This window comes from Mugil cephalus, chromosome 14 (assembly GCF_022458985.1).
Source record: "Mugil cephalus isolate CIBA_MC_2020 chromosome 14, CIBA_Mcephalus_1.1, whole genome shotgun sequence".
NCBI classification, from domain to species: domain Eukaryota; kingdom Metazoa; phylum Chordata; class Actinopteri; order Mugiliformes; family Mugilidae; genus Mugil; species Mugil cephalus.
The window spans coordinates 4,084,687-4,106,917 of NC_061783.1; the positions used below are offsets into that span (position 1 = coordinate 4,084,687).

General features: G+C 41.7%; 2 protein-coding genes across 6 annotated transcripts in view; one reads left to right on the forward strand and one right to left on the reverse strand.

Annotated features, from left to right (window-relative positions):
- The window catches only part of LOC125019641 (collagen alpha-1(IX) chain-like), a 28,651-nt gene extending 18,571 nt beyond the window's left edge, over positions 1-10,080 (forward strand). For all 3 annotated transcript variants that reach the window (XM_047604536.1, XM_047604538.1, XM_047604537.1), the window contains 21 exons: positions 1,118-1,171; positions 1,391-1,444; positions 1,545-1,598; positions 1,670-1,723; positions 1,818-1,871; positions 1,952-2,005; positions 2,097-2,150; positions 3,560-3,613; positions 4,945-4,989; positions 5,146-5,199; positions 5,309-5,362; positions 5,459-5,512; positions 5,808-5,879; positions 5,972-6,007; positions 6,101-6,145; positions 6,258-6,290; positions 6,490-6,636; positions 6,964-7,018; positions 7,154-7,348; positions 7,834-7,920; positions 8,831-10,080. In XM_047604536.1, the coding sequence (XP_047460492.1) occupies positions 1,118-1,171; positions 1,391-1,444; positions 1,545-1,598; positions 1,670-1,723; positions 1,818-1,871; positions 1,952-2,005; positions 2,097-2,150; positions 3,560-3,613; positions 4,945-4,989; positions 5,146-5,199; positions 5,309-5,362; positions 5,459-5,512; positions 5,808-5,879; positions 5,972-6,007; positions 6,101-6,145; positions 6,258-6,290; positions 6,490-6,636; positions 6,964-7,018; positions 7,154-7,348; positions 7,834-7,920; positions 8,831-9,033 (1,512 nt within the window). In that variant the 3' untranslated portion in view covers positions 9,034-10,080. The remainder of the gene's footprint in view (positions 1-1,117; positions 1,172-1,390; positions 1,445-1,544; positions 1,599-1,669; positions 1,724-1,817; positions 1,872-1,951; positions 2,006-2,096; positions 2,151-3,559; positions 3,614-4,944; positions 4,990-5,145; positions 5,200-5,308; positions 5,363-5,458; positions 5,513-5,807; positions 5,880-5,971; positions 6,008-6,100; positions 6,146-6,257; positions 6,291-6,489; positions 6,637-6,963; positions 7,019-7,153; positions 7,349-7,833; positions 7,921-8,830) is intronic.
- Positions 10,081-10,347: 267 nt separating this feature from the next.
- col22a1 (collagen, type XXII, alpha 1) overlaps positions 10,348-22,231 on the reverse strand; it is a 50,176-nt gene continuing 38,292 nt past the window's right edge. For all 3 annotated transcript variants that reach the window (XM_047604534.1, XM_047604533.1, XM_047604535.1), the window contains 12 exons: positions 22,107-22,151; positions 20,321-20,374; positions 18,676-18,729; positions 18,452-18,505; positions 15,520-15,591; positions 15,404-15,439; positions 15,261-15,305; positions 14,042-14,221; positions 13,865-13,931; positions 13,570-13,752; positions 13,300-13,377; positions 10,348-13,207 (listed from right to left, as the gene is read on the reverse strand). In XM_047604534.1, the coding sequence (XP_047460490.1) occupies positions 13,014-13,207; positions 13,300-13,377; positions 13,570-13,752; positions 13,865-13,931; positions 14,042-14,221; positions 15,261-15,305; positions 15,404-15,439; positions 15,520-15,591; positions 18,452-18,505; positions 18,676-18,729; positions 20,321-20,374; positions 22,107-22,151 (1,062 nt within the window). In that variant the 3' untranslated portion in view covers positions 10,348-13,013. The remainder of the gene's footprint in view (positions 13,208-13,299; positions 13,378-13,569; positions 13,753-13,864; positions 13,932-14,041; positions 14,222-15,260; positions 15,306-15,403; positions 15,440-15,519; positions 15,592-18,451; positions 18,506-18,675; positions 18,730-20,320; positions 20,375-22,106; positions 22,152-22,231) is intronic.

Genomic DNA, 22,231 nt, shown 5'->3' on the forward strand with positions numbered 1-22,231 from the left:
GCTGTTAACAGACACTAGTTGTGCCAGGATCTGGTCGTTAACAGACACTAGTCAAGCAAGTTTGTGATGGGCTACACTTACAGATGTTCCTATTTAAACCTCAACTCCCCACCAGTTCCTCAGAACTAAAGAAGCTACTGAGATGCAAAGCATCTTCAAGAAACCCCAGCCCATGTGTTTTTTTTTTTTGTTTTTGTTTTGTTTTGTTTTTTTTTTTGATATACAACGACCTGGATGACTGAGAGCCTTCACAGACACCACAACTTTTGTTCAAAAAATCTTGTGCGTACATAGTGTTCTCCATTGAGAATGACTAATGAGCTTGGTGATATCCTGACATGTCATTTAGAACCGTCAGCAGATCAATCCATCAAGCAGAAAAAATGTTCACTTCCCTGATTCCCTCACATGGATTGTTTTGGCGTCATTAGGGTGACACGTCTCAGTGACTACCAGTGGAATCAATGGTCCCTGCAGCGTACATTTTTCCTATGTTGCCATCACAGCGTCAAAGTTTTAGTTTGGCCTCATCAGTACTTTATGTTCTGAGCTCAATGGCAACAATGTTCATGCTGAATACTAAATCTACTATACATCAAAGGCGGCCGGGACTTCGTTTGAAATGTACATCTCTTTCGTACATCTCTTTCAAATATACTTAAAAACTTTGGACTGATTCTTAAATCCAAAAGGAATGATCTTCCAGATTTATGTGTCAACATTGTACACATCAACTTTGTGGTTATGTTTAGTACTTTCAGTTTCGATATACTATATACTTTTTACACATAACATGAACATGTTACAAGCGCTCAGAAAGTTTGACAGGTAAGTATAAATATACCCTTATCCACCTGTTCTGGTCTGTGGTCAAGCTCAGAAGGGAACCACTGACCAAAAGAAGTTTTCCTAATTTCCATGTTAAACCATTGATTAGACATCCCTGTTCCATGCAGTGGTCTGCCCCTCATGTCCTAACATAAATCACACAAATTCACATTACAAAGGTCCAATAATTTTACTATAAGCTGTAAATGTAATAACATAAACTCACTCTTTGTTGTTTTTATCATTTGAAGTGATGCAGCATTCTCAGTAAACTGATTGTTGCCTTCAGGGACACAAAGGTGTGGCAGGGGAGCCTGGGAAAGATGGCGAGCCTGGACAGAAGGTGTGTAAGGAGTGAAAACAAATGTGATTGAAAACCTCTTAATATCAGTGCCTTGCCTCTAGCATCATCATGATCTTGAGTCATCTCCACAGAGAAGCCTGGATGTGTATTGATACCAAATTAAACCTGTGCATGATTTGTTTTCAGCCTGTGAGGAGCTTAATGGGATTAACTCTGCTCTCATAACACAATTGCTTTGTTTGTGTTTGTTTTTTGCAGGGAGATGCTGGAGAACAAGGTTCTCAAGGGGCCCCAGGTCGCATGGGAGATGATGTAGGGAAACTTTTGTATTAATAAATCTAAGTTTCTTTAAAGTGTTCAAACAATACATGTTTTACAAAATACTAGTACTAAATATTACTTGCCATTTTAGGGGCAAAGAGGGCCCATCGGATTCCCTGGAACACCCGGAGAGAAAGGAGACAGAGTAAGTTTGAGGACGCAGACATTTGTAACACTGTATTTGAAGAATAAAAACTGAATCTGTTTTGTTTGCAGGGTCCTCCTGGTTTCAACGGCATGCCTGGACCCACTGGTCCACCTGGAGCTCCTGTAAGCAGTCTTAGTCATATCAGTTCTTTGTCCTGTGCTGTGTTGACATTTGTACTTGCAAAGGTGCAGGATATAATTAATGGTTCTCTCTCAGGGTGTGGAGGGCATCCGTGGACGTCAGGGTTTGGAGGGGCCCAAGGGTGATGATGTGAGTCTTATACTTTAACTACTGTTATATTATATTAATAAATGTGATTTATTTTAAAATTTCAAATTGATATTGATTAGGGAGCTGTTGGACCTCAAGGAGAGAAGGGTCCTGCGGGAGAAAAAGGAGATGTTGTAAGTATGCTGTGACTTGACAGAGGGTGTTTTGTTCATATTCATTCTTCAGGACGTGATTCTGATCATGATGTGTGATGTGATATTGCAGGGAGAGCCTGGTGCAGATGGACTGGATGGACTTCCTGGAACTGATGGCGCTAAGGTGACGTCTGACATTCACATACATGATCACATGGAGTGATTTTTATTACAGATTGTATTTTGTGACATGTTGAGACCAGTATTGTAAACTGAAAATGCTTTAACCTGCTTAATATACACCTATCAGCCACAACATTAAAGTCACTGACAGGGGAACTGAATAACGTAGACCATGTTGTGATTGTTGTGACAATTCAGTGTTCTGCTGGGAAACCTTTGCACCTGGCATTTATTCAGGTGGATGTTATTTAGACATGTACCACCCACCTAGACTAGACCAGACACCCCCACCCCATAGCAATGACACTCCCCATCAGGATGCAGCCTGACATAGAAACACACGGGAACAACTTAAAAAACATGAAGAACAGGACCTGGCCTCCAAATATACCAGATCCCAAACTGATCTGTGTGATGATCCACAGAGGCCCCCACTAACAACATTCTGTTTCCAGACGCCACAGGACACCCTCAGAAGGCCCATGTCCATTCTCTGATGAGTCACAGCCTGCCTCTGTGGTGTAGTTGTAGGAATGGAAGTAGAAAACATACAGTGTGTTCCTTTCTCTATAAGTGAGAAACCCACAAATTGTTGCCATAGTCAAATCTTCTCAGAGTACGAATATGCAACACACATTTCGATTACAATAATGGGCGTTTCAACTGATACAGAGAAAAAATATCTCTGCATACAGTTGTCTAATCCTACCATCACTCAGAGCCATTTTTTTGTAAATAAATCGTTGATCTGCCAGAGCATATTCACTTCCCAAATGAGTGACTGCAGACTGACATTCGGCTGCAAACATTTTGTGGGCAGGGTTATTTGGGCTGTTTTCCAGGGTACATTCATTGACTAACAGATCTAAATCTCTGGAATCACCAGCTGTAATCAGCTTCTGCTGCCGTTTACTGTTGCAGCAGTTAAAACCTATCCAGCTGTGCCAAATATAAATGGGATACAGTGTTAAGGAAATAAACTTCTGATGACTGTTACTTTGCTAGCATTAGCCACTACAACCTATTGACCAGACAAGTCAATTTAACTGACAAAAGCATGCAGTAAAGAACATGAACAAAATGGAAAGTAGAGGAGAAAACTTTAAAATATATTATATATTGTGTGTTTCCAGTAACATATTCAAAGTTGAATTTTTACACAGTAAACTGAACACTTTGGTCAGTCCAGTGTCCTCAGGGTGTTTTCTATAGTATGATAATTTAAACAAAGGTGGAACAGTTTATGCCATGTTTGTGACATCAGTTTGCTGACTTTATGACCTTCTACTTGCGCAGATGGTTCACTGTGTGCCACAATGTGCTACAGTGATATCAAAATATTCACACTGTGTATATCAGTCTAACCCAACCGATTCATGTCACTTGTATGCATGAACTGTGCATTTACAGGGCGAGCCTGGAACTCCTGGAGCTGTTGGTGTCAGGGGGATTGTTGGTATCCCAGTAAGTCCAACTTCATTTTCATTCAGTTCCCTCTTAAATGTACAGCCTCCGTCTATAGCTCAATTATATCCTCTATTGTGAGGAGACATGTTGTCATTGCAAAACAAGTGAAAACAAGGAGAAGGTAATGGAGGACAAGCTCCTCTCTGAAGCCACACGGCAGGTCAGATAAATAAAACATTAAAGTCAAACAGCCGGTGGGAAGGGAAATCGCCTGCCAAGGGCACTCTACCTTTTTCAGTAAGGCTGTGTGGTGAAATGCTGCAGATGTGGCTTGAGTGGGAAGCTTTTAGAGCCCGCACAGTAGAGAACATGTCTCCTTGATTTGTTAGGTAAGCTATGTGGCATCCTCACCTTGGGCTATGCTCATTTGACCTTTTTTACTACTGTAGCTGTATCTTACACGTATTTATGAATTAATATTAAGCCCCGTTCACATCGAGTGCAAAAAACAAAAACTTAAAAAAACACAGTCATGCTGCCCATTGTTTACCTGCAATCTATGCAATGACTTATTAGAGGGAGGAAAAGAACAGGCACGCAGCTATCACAGCGGGAGGTCTGACCCAGGACTTCGGCCATGTCAAAACACACCAAAGGCATGTCGGGATTTTCGATGTGAAAGTGGTTACACTCACTTGACGGTTTATAAGGTTAACTAGTGAAGTAAAAAACAGTCCTGAACTTAATAGTAACAGGAGGTTTGTATTACAGCCTCACTTTGACCTCATAGTTACAGCAACAGCACAGAAAAAAAGACACAGTGTTGACTAGCGTTTGGGTGGCATTTATGCACAAGTATAAAATACATTAATTCATGACTGTTCTAATGTACAGTTTATGTCGAAACTGCATCAGAAAAAATGTGGTAACTCAACTGTTTGATCATTTTGGAAGTATCTAGTTTGTAGCGCTATTAAACTGGCTTGAATTAGAGACTGTAGTGTTTCTGTTATTTAGCCTAGCCCACTGACAAAAATGGGGTAGTAAAAATAGTAGAACATGTCTTAGTATGAGACGATACAATTACTACACACCACATTCTCCATAATGAAAACAGAGTTGTATCAACCGTTCTTTCAGTTGTTTCAACAAAAGCTGAATGCCATAATCTTTATGAACCTAAGATTTAGTGCAGGACTATTTTATAAGAATGCATTAGTTTTCACTAGTGAACTGGGATGTTTATGAATAAGCTTGTTTTAGATGCTACTTCATCAGTCCTGTTTTTCTGTTGATGTCAATTCTCACTTCCCACACCAACAGGACAGAAACCAAGGGCGCAGTCATTTTCAATCTGTCTTAACATGATATGTTGTTCTTATTCCTAGGGCCTGCCAGGGAAGAAGGGAGTAGCTGGGCCTCCTGGTGAAAAGGTAATTGGAATCTTTTACTGTTTATTGAGGCATGTACTTATAGCATATGCAAAATTGGCTCTCTAAGGATCAGTTAGAGCTCAATATGTGCGGTCTGAGCTGATAGAAGTAGGAATATTTCTGACTAATCCATATCCATGTCTGCTGTGCATTTAGGGTGACGTTGGTGCTGAGGGACCTGTTGGACCAGTTGGACTTCCTGGAAAGATTGTGAGATTAATCCTAATTACCTATCACGCTTTACCTATGACCCTTTTGTGAATTATTTTTGTTGAATAGAGGCCTTAACTCCAAATCCATCAATTTGTTTATTATGTAGGGTGAGCCTGGACAAGATGGAGAAGATGGAAAACCAGGAGATAAAGGAGCAACGGTGAGTCCACATTTCACATGAAGGGTTTTCCATAGACCTTGTGGGTGTGGGCCCTGGGACTTTAGTTGACATGTAAACTTTCTTTTCGCTGTACAGGGTGAAACAGGAAAACAAGGGCCAGTGGGTCCTGCAGGTCCACAGGGAGTCCAGGTGAGTTACCAACCTTTTTGTTCCTGTTTCTACAGTTAGTACTCAGCTGCTTATGATGTTCAAACCTAGCAAAGTGATAAAAAGATAATTTTCTGTTTTTACATCACTATATTTTGATCGTGTATACTGTACGTACTAACCATTGTGGCTGACAGTCAGCAAGATGAGTGCCTGGTTTATTCCCACAGTCGCACTGTATCACCTGGGCTACATGTTTAGGGCAGAACAAACTAGAGTGTTTAATCTCAAACATGATCACGTACAGAGCAGATGCGCTAATAATGTTGATTTCCAGGGTGACAAAGGAGATAAAGGTGACACAGGGGCTAAAGGAATGAAGGGTCATACTGGACACAAAGGTGATCAGGTGAGAGATTTTTTTTTTACCAGCGTTACTTTAAAAAATGGATTATGATGAGAATCCAGAAAAGTACATAACGTTTTCCATGTATTATTTAGGGACCGATTGGACCAGTGGGACCCAAAGGAAGTCTGGTAAGAAAGATTATCATTTGCAATGTAACCTGGGAATGAGGTTTCACATGCATGCTTGAATCAAAATTGATTATTTTACTTTTTGTGAAACAGGGAGACACGGGTGTGGCAGGAGATCCTGGGGTCAAGGGAGACCAGGTATTTGATTTGATGCTGTTGGTTGTCTCATATCTTGTATAAATACAGCAACACATCAATTTCTCTGTTTCTGGAATAGAAAGAGATTGACTTATGTTTGTGTGTTCTTCAGGGCCCTCCTGGTGTTCCTGGAATCAAAGGAGAGGTATTCAGAGTCTACTGTCTGTTCTAAAATGTTGCCTGAGGGTTTGTCTACATCAGTAACACTTTATATTTCTAGTGGCTTGCAGTGCAAAATACAAAATCTGTTCTGCCACCTACACCATCCAATCTAGAGTAAGGTATCCTACTGTTAGCATATATAGAGATACGGTCCAGTAAGTGTTTTCTGTTTTCACCATTAGCTCGGAGAGAAGGGCATGAGAGGAGCTACTGGAGCTGATGGCAGACCAGGCCAGCCGGGACACGAGGGTTTGGCAGGTCCAATCGGAGCTCGAGGGCAGGAGGGAGAGCCTGGTCTTCCTGGATCACCAGGCCCCAGGGGTTTACCTGTAAGTCAAACACTCCCAAGAACAGGGAATGTTTTAAGGACAGAACTTTATCTTTATGTTTTACACATCATAGTCCTATCTTAGATTATGTACCTCAGCACAATGACCTATGTGGTTTACATTTGTGGTTTTGAAACCCAGCAGACCAACATAAATCATAACTTTGGTGATAATCATCAGATTATCCTCCAGTACATTTGTTTATGGCCAATTCTACGCAACTAATGAGTCCAACCTGCTTCACCTGTCCTTTGACTGACTGACTGAACTGTTCAAAAGTCTTGGCCAGGACAAATAGCAAACTGACAATGTTCAATGAATTCACAGGGCCCAAAAGTGAGCGACGAGAAGCTTCGGGAAATGTGCTCAGCTGTGGTTGAAGGTGCAGTGCCTTCACTTTAATCTGTTCTTCACCAATCCATGTCCTCACTTATACAGTATATATACTATAAGACATATTATAAGATTAAATACAGTGAATTGTTTGCCTCTGTTAACTGACTTATTCTCCATACAGAGAAATTATCAGAATTTATGAAAGACCTCCTGAAGAAACCAGCAGCCCTTGGCGCCCCTGGTACCCCTGGACCAGCAGGACCCCCTGGACTTCCTGGACCAGCTGGAGCATCAGGGTCAGCTGGAGCTCCAGGGCCAATGGGTCCCAAAGGCCACCCAGGCTTCTTTGGGCTTCCAGGCGCACCAGGCAAGAAAGGTCAGTACATTTCAAACTGATTGTCCTCTAGTGAATACCGAACTCGAAGAACTCCGAACTGCTAGCATGAGCTCGTTTTAGAAAGAGCCTCCGTGTTAGTGGTGTGCTGATACTGAATGTGTTTCACTCGCACATGTGTGGCTGTGATAGCGTTTTGCTTTTCCTTTGTTTTCCTGTAAAGCCTTCACAACTAGTAGATGTAGTGGAAAGAAATAAAATGAAGCCTTTAGAGAAAACAAGGCTGTCAGCCCTGGCAGAATGCCTTTGTCCTCACACCGCCACAACAATCACTGAAAGAAGTTATGCACAGCCCTCTGCGGATGGAAGGGATTCAACCGTGCATAACACTGTATAATAAATGATTCATTAAACAAGACAGAGTGGAGTTGTCTCCTCATTATATCCCCCTAACGGTGAAAACAGTGTGCCTCTCCATTTAATCTTGACATTAATGTTATTGTCCTACGCACTGTTCTGCTCCACAGGTGATGTCGGGGAAAAGGGAGAAAAGGGTGACAAGGGAGAGGACGGTGTGGGAATCAAAGGAAGTCCAGGCGCACCAGGTGCTCCAGGTAAGGCCAGATTTTTGTCATAATTAGAGCACAACCCCGTTGGGAGGAAACAGTGGGTCTACAAAATGTCTGGACACTCACTGTACTTGTTATAAATAGTCGCACTGGAATAGAAATTCTCTCCACTTTGCTTCTCTCCAGTTTTTCAAAGAAGGAGCAAATGGTTTCAGAAATTGTGCAGGCATCTCCTGTGGTGCTTTACTCACTAAAGTTCAGCATAATAATATAAGCTAGACATTTTAGTACAAAAATGAGCTTGTGTATTACCAATTTTAAGGCTAGATACTAAAGGTATATATTCCGACCTGGCTCCAGTAGAAATAGAAAGCTGGTTAACTTATCTTACTTATGTTAGTTCTGACTTGTTACTTTGTTACTCATTTGTTCTTAGTATTTCAGTATGTGCCAAGTCATATACTGCAAGCAACTAGCTTTATGGACCATCTACGTGAGTGATGGGCGATATACAAGCTACAATGCATTTTCAAAGGAAGCCAGGGATCTGAACATTCATCCGACATGTGTCAACACACACTGACGTAGTGATAAAACCATGTTTGTTTGCTTGACCTATTACTGTGTCATAAACACCAGTCCAAATAACCCTGATGTTCACAGAGTGCTTGTGTGACATGTGAGCGGCTACAATATTACTGGCGTTGGTGACCAAGTTTTAGATTATGTTGCCTGTAGTATGAAAGCACCACTAGGTCAGTGTTGTTAGCCCTTAGCTAGCTATCCACCAGCTGAGCGGGCTAAGCTACCAACTGTGTGTCCACTGGAACTGAAACAATACAACAAACTCAACAATTGTACCACACTTTACGTTTTTTGTAAATAAATTGTTATTATTTATGTTAGGACAAATGAGGACTACATTAGATAATTTTTGTCTGAACGTCCTCCTCAGGTGCAACTGGCGCTCCTGGCATTGGCAAGGATGGCAAAGACGGACAGCGTGGTGAGACAGGAAGTCCCGGCGTTCCTGGAGCCTCTGGTCCGAGAGGGCCCACAGGACCTCCTGGCCTTTGTGACCCATCAACCTGTATAAGCAGACTTCCACCCCTCTATATGCTTAGCGGAAAGAAATCGGCTGGCTACAAAAACCCATGACACTTCCCAGTTCTTTGACACTCTCCACCATCTCACCCTGCCAGTGATCGCGTTTCAGGGCTTCTCAGGAGTCCACGGGGGGTAATCTTCGGGAGCCTCCATTGGTCAACCACGGATCGAGGAGACACAAAGGGAAACAGAGACGAGGCACAATTGTACCGTAAAGACTTTTTCAACTTGTATGTGATTTTAGAGAATGCTCATCCATTGTCCAAAGACCACTGCTACTGACATCGAAGTAGCTTCTTCCGGCTGATGACAAGGCCTCTGAGCTGATCAATACTGATATCAGTCATCACAACTGCTTACTCCTTACAATCATTCAGCAATGAGGTGGTAAAGCACTATAAGTCTCTCTGATTTACTCCCATGCATTTCTTTCTTTTGAATAAGCTCATTTCAAAGCCTACTCAAACCAGGCGCCATTCTGACCTATCTCAGTTGCAGTCGTGAGCCAAATCTGTTGAAGGAACCATGTTTTACAAAAAATATGCTCACTTCAAAGCTATCTCCAACAGTGTGCTTTTGATTTTAATTAGGGATCATAAATTTGTTTGCTTAATTTTGTCATATTAATGTTTTTTTGTTTTTTTTTTCAAAATAAAAAATAAAGTATTGTGTTTTGGAGGTACTGCACTGAGCTGTAAAACACATATGTCAAAGAGGCATTATAGCACAGTCGAGACAGTCCAGCAGAGTGATTTGTGCGTGGTGATCACTAAAATTCCACAGCCTTACTATGGTTAAAATCCTTTTGTGTGGAAACAAGGTGCCCAGGTTGTTATGGATATCATGTTGATTCAGGATGACATTTCACTGTTGCCTGGTTACAAAGGAGAGTCAACATCATCCCCACCTGTGTCAGCACAAATGCATCCAGCCAAATCAAATATGACCTTTGAGCGAGCTGCTGGCGAGCAGTTAGCATAGCAGCCATCCAAAGGACATCCCATCTCTCTAATACATGCTATCATGGCTCTGGATCAGTGGATTTTAAGTTGTGAAAAGGATGCACAAAGTTAATAAAATCTGAGTCAGCAAAAAAAAGACTGACTCCTGATTTCCATATTCAGGTTGCAGAAATGTAACATGACTGATGGCAGAAGAAGAAAGAACACTTCAAATGGATCATCTGCTAAGAAGAACCGAGCTTGGTGTCTTAGATGTTTAAAGAACTTTGTCATTTGAGTGATGTATATTTTAGGGGAAAGTGGCTTGGAGAGTTCGCAATTCAGCACTATGTAAAATAGCGGTGCAAGCACTCACTATTCAAAAAAACAAAAAAACAAAAAAAAAACAAGGTAAGAGCCTGTATTATAAAATGAATCTGTTCCACTCTTTATTATACAGTACAGTACAGGTGTCTTTCCAATAATTACAATATGCTACCATTTTAAAATACTTCAGCACCAATTCATCAGGAAAATAATGGGAGATGGGTTAATAAAGTTTACTTAATGCATTAAAACACGTTTGCATTGGTTCAGATCATGAATAATTTATCAGCATAATTTAAAAGAACGTATGGCCGTTGTGAAATACAATTTTAAAGCTATATGCAGTAACTCACCATCCCACAAAATCTGTAACACAAAATCTATTAGCGTAACTGTAACAGGCATGTACAAAACCACAAAACAACAATGCTGACTGTTCAAAGGTAAACTGCGGACAGAAAAGCAACTGGCAGATGTTTCAAAGAGAGAAACAGGCAAACTCATTTAGCGTCAAATTTGATTGTGAACATAATGTAGATTTGAATTTTCCCAGATCTGAAGTTGCTCTCTATCATGTACCACAGATCTTTTGCTAAGGGCTGCTCTGAAGGCAACACATATAATATTATTTGTTTTTTTACAGGTTGAGTTAAATCTCAGAGGAAACAACTGCTGTTTCTCTGGATAAACAATGTAACATTAGAAAAGGGAAGTTGACACGTGCAAGGAATACTAAAGATTAGGTAACATTATGTTTTACCCATCTAAGCTAGTTGGCCTAGATGACAAACAACGCTTAAACTGGCCATACTTGCCATTCATTTTAAAAATGGATCAACTCCATCATTTACCATCTTACTGCAAATATCAACCTCAGTTTAGTGAAGTTACTTGAGCTTGCGAGACGAAGGCCTTTCCATTGTTTTTCATCACAGGACCGCTCCAATTTAGGTTAAAAAAACAAAGAAATAGTTCAGAAATGGAGACTGGAAATACCCTCTGAGTGCATTAAATTTAGAAAGGATGTGTTGCATTGGTTGTGAGACCTTTTCATTTCATCTAACTGTTCATTTGTGAGATGAAACAGATCATTTTACTGATGGTTTCTTTTCACTCACCAAGCCATACCTATACATTCTTCATGTATGGTCTTCTGTTAGCTAACCTGAGAAAGATATCACCAAGAGCTGAAGTATGACTGACCATCACAGCAGGTCACGCTGTACATTTTCGAGATCTCTACTGCGTCTTCTACATTTTTGCACTATTCTTTTTGCACTTGCGGGTATTGTTGTGTTTGAAAGGAAAACCAGCGTGATGCCTTTTGTGGAAGCCTCTTAATAGGTTTTAGGTGAGCAGAGCTTCTGTGACTGGGAAGAAGTCTAATTGGTCCACGAGGGACATGGAACAAAACATCTTTCAAATGGCTGCCACAATGGTCTGTTCATCAAGATGCAGGAAAGCAGCTCTCCAATTTTAGGTTCCAGGGGACAAATAAGGCAAGCAATGTGATTCAGAGCAGGGCTGAACTGCCCGGGCCCTGCCACAACACAGCCACTTAATAAGCCTCACGGAGCAGGGAGGAAGTGACACATTTAGAGAAGGCAGTGTGAAACAAGCGACTTTCAAAGAAAGGTGAACAAAGGCTGCAATTACACCACCTCCTCAAAGCCGTTTGCTGCTCAGGTTCATGCACAGCTCACAGATAGGATGACCTGAGCCACTTCATTAAACACCAAAGTACAAATCTAACAGCGACATTTCTACCCGCCTCGTCTCCTGTCCTCTAAGGAGAAACCCCTCGGTGTGTATGGAACATACCATTACAAGGCACGTATTACAAACAAAAGCAGGGATTCTGATTCTAGATTTTAGCAAAAAAAGCAAACAACAATTATGGAATAAATCCTCCACATCTTAAAGCAACATTGGGAGGACGCACAATCGCCTTTGCTCCAGCCTTGAGTGTGACATGTTCACATCAATAAATCAAGCCATGCAAGTTTAATGGCAGAATTCTCTAAAAGTAATATTATTTTTGCCTGCTCTAGGATGCCAGTAATACCCAAAACAAAGTGACATGATAACAGCGATAGCGGCTTGGAGGCAAGAAAAATGTGACCATCCATCACTCTCACACACTGACTCATTAATGATCCTCCTACACAAAATCACCGCTGGTGTTCGCCTCACACTGTCCACCCCCCATTTTCCCATCAGTGACACTATAACTGATAATTCCCTTGACTGATTAATTACCGTCAGACTGGTAGAGGAACCCTAGCTGGAGATTGATTTAGTGAGCAGTAAGTGACGTAGTACAGTGTGGGCTGTGAAGGGCAACTGATGCAAAGTGGAGCGATGCGAGCAGTGAAAAGCTGGGCCGAACTTCTGACACAAGTAACTGATGAGACAATGCAAACTCAGACTTCACTTCAGTCTTCACTTCTGATGGGGGTAGGTGGGAGAGCCATCCCTGTTATCTCCCTATATAGTTTACAGGAAGCATGCAAGTGAAGAAAAAAAAACAGTTTAGCTGCCCTCTGTACCCCATATTAGATCTGGAAAAAGTCCCATGTTGCGTAATCCCCATCCATTCAAAGCTTGGTACCAAAAACAAAACAAAGAATCTGACCGACAGCACCTGTTGCTTCAGCCCTCCGTACTGAAGTTACCTTAAAAAAGAAAAAGTTCTTGATTCAGACTGACATGACCAAGTTCATAAATACAGCCGGACATCCAGCTCTGTGCGTCTCTTCTTCTTTAAGTCCCCTTCACATTTTTGGTGTGGGGTCTTTGTGCCAGGCTGGCGTAGTAGGCACACTGGGAGGGGTCGCACTGGCCAGGGGGACCTGGAGGTCCGGGCTGGCCGTGGGGGCCGGGGTTTCCTGGCTCTCCCTGGGCGCCGGCTCGTCCGGGGCTTCCGTCTTTGCCGTAGCCAGGCATACCTGCCGGGCCTAGAGCAGAGGGGGGAGCAGTTAGAAACTCTAACTCTCTCTAAAAAAAAAAAAAAAAAAAAAAAATAATTACAGTAAATGTTGATGGTTACCTATGGGGCCAGGAGGACCTTGCTCTCCTCTGTCACCAACACCAGCTTCTCCCTTTTCTCCCCTTGTTCCTTTCTCACCTGAAGGAATAGAAAAATCATTCAAATTTATCTGTCTTAAAAAACTATTTCGCTTTCAACTTTGAGAGGAATTGGTGTTTAATTTGCAATTTGAAACATAAATAGTGCAGTTGAGGTAATTTGAGTCTAGCAAATACTGACACAATAAGACACATAGAGAACCAATAACACTGCTTTAATCCTTCGTCCTACCCTTAGGGCCCATGGGTCCCCTGGGTCCCTCTCCTCCACTTTGTCCAGGCATACCGGGCTCTCCAGGGGGTCCAGGTCTCCCAGCAGTGCCGTCCTTACCTGGAGGACCTGGAGGTCCTGGGCGGCCTGCTGTGCTCTTCACGTGAGCTGGTTGCATCTGAGCCATGAGGTAAGCCAGTTTGGCTGGAAGCAAAAAGAAAGGCTAAGTCACATCCAGCATATCTCCACTAAGGTCCTCCAAGGTGAGGCCAAATGAATGAAATCTGTTAGCGGGCTCCATGAGGAGCCTCCTCACCATCTAATTGTTTTGCCAGCTCGTCCTGGATGAGCCGTCTCATTTGTTCCAGTGACACTGACTCTCCCTGAAGCAGGATAGATGTTAATGATTAACTCAATTATTAATGTCTCCATCTAAATCATCTGCTGCTGCTCTGCAACAGCATTGTGTAAAGATCTACTTCGGTTCACTCACTCTGGGGCCTGGAAGACCAGGGTTTCCTGACGGACCTTGCGGCCCTGGAGCTCCTATTTCTCCTGGTGGTCCTGACATGCCCATCATCCCTGTGTGGCCCTTTCTTCCCGGTGGGCCAGTGTTTCCAGGCATACCTGGATCTCCTGACTGTCCTTTATCTCCCTTCATACCTGGATCTCCCTGGATCGGATAAATTAGTCTTTAGCACGTGTTTCAGATTCAAAGTAACATCCAAAAACATTAGTCCAGTATGGGAAGCAGTGAAGCCTCCATTGATAAGAGCTGTAGTTTATGTGAACTTCAAGAAAAAGTGAAAAATGAGGTCATGTAATAGTTCAGGTGGAAATTAAAAGTGGAAAAGTTTTAACAGTGGGGAGATATAGGCCGGGTCAGAATAGCTTAGTGGGTCATACTACCTACTAGGAGTCAACTAAATCAAAAAATAGTTGTGCGTATATGCAATGGAAGGAAAAGCAGATGTATGTATATTGTTAGAAGACATGTTTAATCTTGGCCTTGCAGGACACAACTAATTAGATGATTATGTCCGCATGTCCTTCAGATTCTGATACTTTAAGCGTGGCTTTACAGAAAGGCATTTTTGTCTGCATGCACACTTCACGATACATTTCCCCGGTTTTATTAATGCACATCTGACTCTGATGCATTAGTTCTTGAGGTTTCATATGCCGTCAGCAAAGTGCACTTTTACTTTTTGTATAGTGTATCTTAATTCTTGCTTGTTTTTTGTATATTGTATTATTGTACATATTTTTAATGTATATTGCTGATGTTCTTTAACAATTACATCCAACTCCTCCTTTTCCACAGAATGGGACACCTAATAAGCTATGAGTGCTTTGTAAAATATGTACCCGTTCTGCCCTTTGTTAGTTTACCCAGGTGGTTACCTAAGAGAAATGATACTTACGGGAAGTATTATGTGTTGAAAACTTCGTTTGTATATCATGTGTTCAGCAGTGCATTTCAGACACTGAGAAACAGAGTGATGAGTACCGTATGTACACATTTTCTGTTTGCTCATCGTTGCTCATTTTGGTTGTCTTTGTCTGGCTCGACATTGTTCTGAACCTAGTGGGAGTCCCCTGAGGGCCGCTGAGGACCAGAGTCGAGTTTCACGTACAGCAGTGTACACAAACTAGAACGGTAAAGCCGTCTCTGATGCTAGTAACACATTTGATCACATCCTTGTTCTCACCCTATCTCCCTTGTTGCCACGGTCTCCAGCTCTGCCTGGCGTTCCCTGGAAAACGACACAGACAAGAAGAGATGAGCAATGTTTTTACAGGGATCAGTGTGCACTCTATATTATATGATCGTGTGAGCTCTACAAGTTCTTACCTGTTTTCCTTCTGGGCCGATTGGACCAGGTGGACCCTGAATAAACAAGGCAATAGTTAACAATCAGTCTAAATTAATATGTGTTTAAACAGTGAATAAATATGAAAAACACTCACCGCGGGGCCTTTGGGCCCACTAAAGCCTGGTAATCCTGGGTTGCCAGGCTCTCCCTTGTCTCCCCTTTGACCCTGTATGAGTGCAAAGACATGGCACACATTCATCACATGGCACACATATGGCGTACTGTACTTGCATTCTAAAAAGCCCCCCCTCCATCACTCATTACTGAGGATTCAGCGAGATTAAGTTTTAGCCACATTTCCTGTTCAGCATGCAGCAGCGCCCTGGATAGAAAATCTCATAAACCATAAACCAATCTTGTGTGCGGGACATACCAGCTTGTAGAGATTAAAATTCATATTTACAACCGGCAAGTGGGCCTAAGGACAAGCTGAGTAAGGCAACCACAGAGTGCAGGAATTTATTTGCAGTAGGATAAAATTCCACCATCCGTATTTCATCTACACAAACATTTTCTTCTTCTTGAGAAAGATATGCTTCTGTCCATGTACTACACCCCTCTTTTCTTGTTTAGCCATCTAATCTGATAACATTTTTTGTCAACATCAGATACTACTTCTAAGTAGTCGCCTTCTGAACTCACCCTCTATCTTCTCTTCTAACCTTTCTGCATCGGTTTCTGTTCTCCTCCCTCCTCCCTCCTCCAGGCTGCTCCTGATGATCTGCTCCCTCTGCTGACCAATATCACTGACTCCTCTCTGATGATAACTGACATGTTCATTTCTGGCCTGCAGTTAGCAACAGTAGCTCCTCCTTGCCCCCAAAAAACATGCTTCAACCCATGGACCACTGTGCAGCTTCTTCTACTTAAGTACTAATGGACACGTATTAACATTCTATTGCATCCAACCAACCAAAAACAAGTCTTTCTGTTTGTTAAGGGCTGGGATGCTAAAATGAAACTATTTTCTATAGTATTGTTGACATTTTGTAAAGCAGTAATTAAACGCCCCATTTCCACTTTAACTACATGCCGACGTTGTGCGGCTGCACAATTTAAGGTGGATCATCTTCAGTGGAAATCATTTAAATTTCTGAAACAACTGCTATTGTTCAGTGTTTGGATTAAGGGTTATTTTCTGGGTGAAAATGTATCTAAAATGGAAGCATATTATGTTTCTAAATTTAATTTCAGTTATGAATATCTGCAAGCACGTTTAAGCTAAAATAAACAATCCAGAGCAACTGTGAACACAGGAGCTCCCGTGACCAATGATACAGGTGTTGTTTACGATAACATTTTCTCCTGTTCCTTATTTAAGTCATTCCTAAGATGCTGTTCCATTGAAACAGATGACATTTTTTTTTTACAGTTCTTCTCAATGTAAAAATACTAAGGCTGCCAAAGCTAATAACGTGGTATTGCAAATTCCTATTAATGCAGTAGATGTTGTCAACCCGCAATTGTTCTGTTATTGTGACCTAGTGTCAAACTCTAGTTTGGGAAATCAGGATGCAGAATGTGAAGTGTGTTTATAGTAAGTCATTTTACCCATTTGAGTCCCTAAAGAAGCATAATAAAAAGAACAGAGCAGAAATGAACAAGCATAAATGTACAGGCCTTTTGAATGGCAAGCTCAAAGTTGTTTAGACAAACAAAAAAGTTGTATTTAAAAGTAGTACACACTTGACCTTAATATGTCTTCCATGTATATTTAACACTGATATTAACTGGTGTTGACCAATTCATTGTAAATAAAGATGGAATGGTGAACAGATCCTCAAAAGTGAAGCCAAAGCAAGTAGAGCTCCCCCTGGTGACTGGCTGCAGTACATGTCACGAGCTCCATCCTTTCCCTGTTAGTGGATGGGACTTGGACTACACCAAACCACTAAAATACACGCCATTTTATTTTCCAAGGATGGTCATTTTAGGTAGTTAATATAATACTGGTGTATACTGAAGTGTCTATTTGGATTAAATTTGTTTTTAGTTACTCTTTAGCATTGTGCTAAACTATTTAGTGTAGTTAGTTGTGAGTACCACTCTCAGAATCTGGCTCCAAACTCGCAAGATGGCACCACCTGTATCCCCGGGATATTAGCATCAGTTTGGTCAAATGATGTTAACATGTGTTAAACATATAAATAATGGCAATAAAATATTGTATTATTAGATATATATTACCCCTTCAAAGCCCCCCAAAAATATTTTACAAAATGCAAATTTTGCCCTTTAGAGTCCTGTGATGCTGAAGCTAGAGTGACGCCATAGTACTGTAGCTTCAGGCAAACTCTTTTGTCTCCCATTACTTACCCTGAAAGCTATTTAAGAAGGGATCATTTTCTGGTCAGTATGAACAAGAGGGATAGTCACTGCCGGTTAAAGTGATTTCATTGTTCAAATTTGCACGTAAGAATTGCTTCAAGACAGCTTTTAAAGAATAAATGGGAGCCCTATCTCTGTAAGGATTGTCACAAAGGTGTCTAATGTTCACTTTTTTCTCTCTACCCTCACTCACGCAGTCATGCACGTTATATCTCTGCTTGACAGGTTGATATCTCTATTATATCGCTATTTTCCCTAATATCTGCCACTATGAACGAAACTTTCCAATCCACACTACCATCTGATGACTCAGATATTTTGTCACCATGGACACTGTCTCGGTATTAGTCTACAGGGGCTTCTCAAAGTCAAAATCCAATTAAAAGCCTTGTCTTCTAGGAGATGCTCCAGTCAGTGAGTTTTCTCCTGCAGCCTGGTTAGCTGACCTCCCCACTCAGAACCACTTTTTATGTCTAAAAAAATGATCCACACACTTCTCGTCTTTACATTCTACGTACAGGAACTGCTTGGTCTAATATTCTCCCGCCTCATTTCATCTACTAAATGTAAACCTTGTGAATTGCAGAATTGTTGTCACCCTTTTTAATCAAAGTTTTGTTAAATATTACATGTAAATATTCTGAATATGGAGATAATTAAAAAGAAAATGTTAAGCATGGTAGGAAGAGATTGCTCACTGGTGTTCCAGGGAGACCTGGTTTTCCTGATGGTCCTGGTTCCCCTGGCTTGCCCTAGAATTCAAAAACAGAATACAGAGTAAGAAAATTAAGGGAGAAGGACAGCAAGAGAAATGGCTTGAGTGTCACTCTGTGTCTATATCTATCTGACTGCTTGACACCGTGCTGCATCTGTCCTCCGTCTGTGACAGGGAGTCCTGCCACTGATTGACTGACTGACTCACCGACTCTCCTCTTGGTCCGATAAGTCCTTCTGCGCCCGGGGGTCCCATGGAGCCCTGCAAAAACAAAACAACTGACAGCTTTATCACGTCTCATACACGTCAAAATGACAATTTTGTCTTTGGGCTGCACGGGGAAAAACTACAGGCTTGATGATTTGAATCTTTGTCAGTATACAGCCTCAGCTGTAACAGGGTGTGTTGTTGAGGTGGAAGGAGGAGGCAGAAAATATCTTCTCAGTCTGTTGCCAGAACATTCTGTCTCCTCACAGCCAGAGGATGAGTTCAGTAAAATAGGTTTTTGTGCAGCGTGACTGTACATCCTGCTAGCAGACAAATGGGGGTATAAGAGTGCAGCGGCCTTTAAATGCATATATGAGAGAGAGTTTAGATGAGTGGGAAAAACTGGGAACTGCTGCAGCTTGGCTTCTAGTGGTACATTAGTGATTCTGGCAGTGCTGTGCTGGGACATTCTGTCTAAAACCGTATTTTTTTAATCTTAGGAAAGTTCTCTGCAATCAATCAATGTGCACCTGGTTCCAGACAACCAGCAAGGAATGCATATGACAGAAAATCAGTTATCTGTAATCTGTAAGTGTGTAATATGGACAAAGGAAATTATATTGTAAGTTGCATTCTTCAGTTTTGTGAAGTTACCAGTGTTTCAGTTGGATTCTAAATGGGGTAAAAAAAAATAGCTTTGCAGAAATGTATAGTCCTGTTGGTTAACCATTTAAAACTGAAAGGCTCACCGACGATTCATTAAAGCACGTGTTATTTGAATTACTGCAGCTCACAATGGTTTGCGCTACTGACAAAATTCAAAGTTTGGCTGAACACTGCTGGGAAGTTGTGCTTTTGTCTGGAAGATCTTCATGACATCTCAAGGATATAACTAACTTCTTTTTTTTTTTTCCAAGAAAGCTTGCCAGTGTTCGGCCGCACTTTGAATTTTGTCCATCTTTCCGCTTTCTGGAAAAAAACAGCTGACATTATGGCAATAATGCGCACCGCTGCTGTCGCCTACATGTTGGGGAACAAGGAAAGATCGGGGAGACCCAGGAAGAGAGAGCTGCCTGGAGGAATTTGTTGGTAAAAACAAAGTTAGTTATACCCTTGAGATGTCACAAAGGTCTCCCAGACAAAAGCACAACTTCCCAGGTTTCAGCAACACTTTGAATATTGTCAATAGTGCAAACAACTGTGAGTTACGGTAATTCAAATACAGCGTGCTTTCATGGATCGATGGAGAGGGTTAATTGTGTTGTAAACTTCTCAACAAATTGCTGTTAACTCTTCATCCTTTACAATTATTTGCTGTAAGCATAGCTAAGTCCAAACATCCTGCCTCTCCAATGGCAGCAATATTGTTGTAAACGAAAGCAACTCCACAGTGCCATCCCTCACTAGTTTAACTGACCCAGCAGGCCAAACTTCTTCTTACGACTCTGAACCAGGCTACACTTTTGGGACAGATGCAAATATATGACATGAAAAGAAAAAATCTTAATCCTGTTTTTACCTTTGTATCTCTCTATATCTTGTCTGTCCATCCATCCTTCCATCCATCCATCCATCCATCCATCCATCCATCCATCCATCCATCCATCCATCCATCAGTAATTATCTAAATACGGTTGCCACGTACCTCTTTCCCAGGTTTGCCGTCACGTCCAGCTGATCCCGGTTTTCCATCTTCTCCCTGTGTGGAGCGTGAAAAAATATGTAAACTGAATGACAGGAGAATAAAAAGACAATGCCTGAAGGCTATTGCTCATCGGGAGATTGGTATTAGCAGGTTAACATTTATAGTGTTGGCTCTGTCAAGTGTCATTTCGGCAGTTAAAGGCTTTTCATCAGTGGTGAACGACAGTAGCACGACACTGCAGACTACACGTCCACAGAGCTAATCAGAAGAAACCACATGACATGTTTGCACTGTTACATGGCCCTGTGTTACATCTGCATCTATCCTGGTTTTTACCACCATCATTCCCCTGAGTCACACTGAGTATAATTTGCAGATGACTGACATTTATTGATAATAATTATAAGCAGTGCGAGCTAAACCTCAGTGTCTATGGCAACACTTTGCAGGTCCTCTAATAAGTTGTTGGCAGCGTGGCTGAGAGCCTCCCTGCCTGCCTGTGGCTCACTCAGAGCTCCCTGTAATGAGCCAAGCTATTGGTCACGGGGCTGGAGCAGAATTCTTCCCTGCAGGTGTGTGCTGTGTGAAAGACAAACTAGCAGGTGCACCAATTCTCTTGGAGAAGGTGTGTGGAAAAAAAGTGTCACATGTGTCTTTGACGTCATGCGGCATGCCAAGCACCGACTCTGACCGTGTGCTATTCCATGCACTCCTGTGGTGAGTAGAGTGGGGAGAAGGGGATGTTATCTTTCTAAATCTTAATTTTCACCAGTCCCTGCTTGAAAAGACTAAAAGTGATGATGTCACACTTTCACTTTCTAACGATTTGTAGGTCTCATTTGTGCCTCCAAAACAGTCGTGACTCATCAGAGAAGGAACATGGGCCTTCTGAGGGTCCTCTTTGGATCATCCTACATTGTGCTGTTCTTCATGTTTTTTCAGTTGTTCCTAAACCATTTCTGTGTGTGTCTCAGGCTGAATCCTGCTGGGGATGGCTGCTGCCATCAAGGAGTGTCATTGCTACGGGGTGGGGGTGTCTGGTCTGGTCTAGGTGGGCGCTACATGTCTAACATCCATGGTCAATGTTATTGACTTCTCCTGCCAGTGGTTTTAATGTTGTGGCTGATCGGTGTATGTGCAGAGAAATGTGCCATGTTTAGAGTCTGAGATGTCACATGGTATGCTGAAGTTCGTGAAGGTGATGCGACTGCAATAAATCTGATCAGACAACAAGGTTGCCTTGGGTAGGTGTTCCATCACTCGTGTCTGTTGTCTTGCTGTCTATGAAAGTGCACACCCCCCTCAAAACAAAGAAAAATACTTTCAACTCAAACTGCACTGAGGAAGATATTAAGACATTCTGCTTTTTCATAAGATGTTGCAATCCATAATCCTGATAGATTTCATTCTTGGGGTTTAAATTGAACATTGTTGTGACTGTTTTGTCAGTGTGGTCAAAGCTGACGTAAAATGAGAAATATCCCTGCTTTCTCTTCTTCAGAATCTTTTTAATCCTGGCACTGCATATTAAGGTGTTGAAAGTTCGTTACAGCAAACATGGTATTTTGATTACATATTGAATTGCTCCAGGAGTGTAAGGCTACATAAGTAACTTTCCTAACTAAACTAATCCTAGTTTTTCTTTAGTCAATAGGTGAACATTTTTCCACACAGGAGCTCAGTGTGTCAGTATGCTACAGCTCTTTAGTATGGTGCCAAATAAGAAATAATAGCATTGCCATCTTATATGTAATTAGGCCTATTCAGATGCATTAAAAAAACTGACCTTAGATCCCGGAGCCCCAGGTTCTCCTCTGTGGCCCTTAAAACCCTGGATAGAAAGAAAAGAGGCAGTGAATCAGTCACACAATTTACACAGTGTCTTCCATAAGACTCATTCATTGCTGGTTA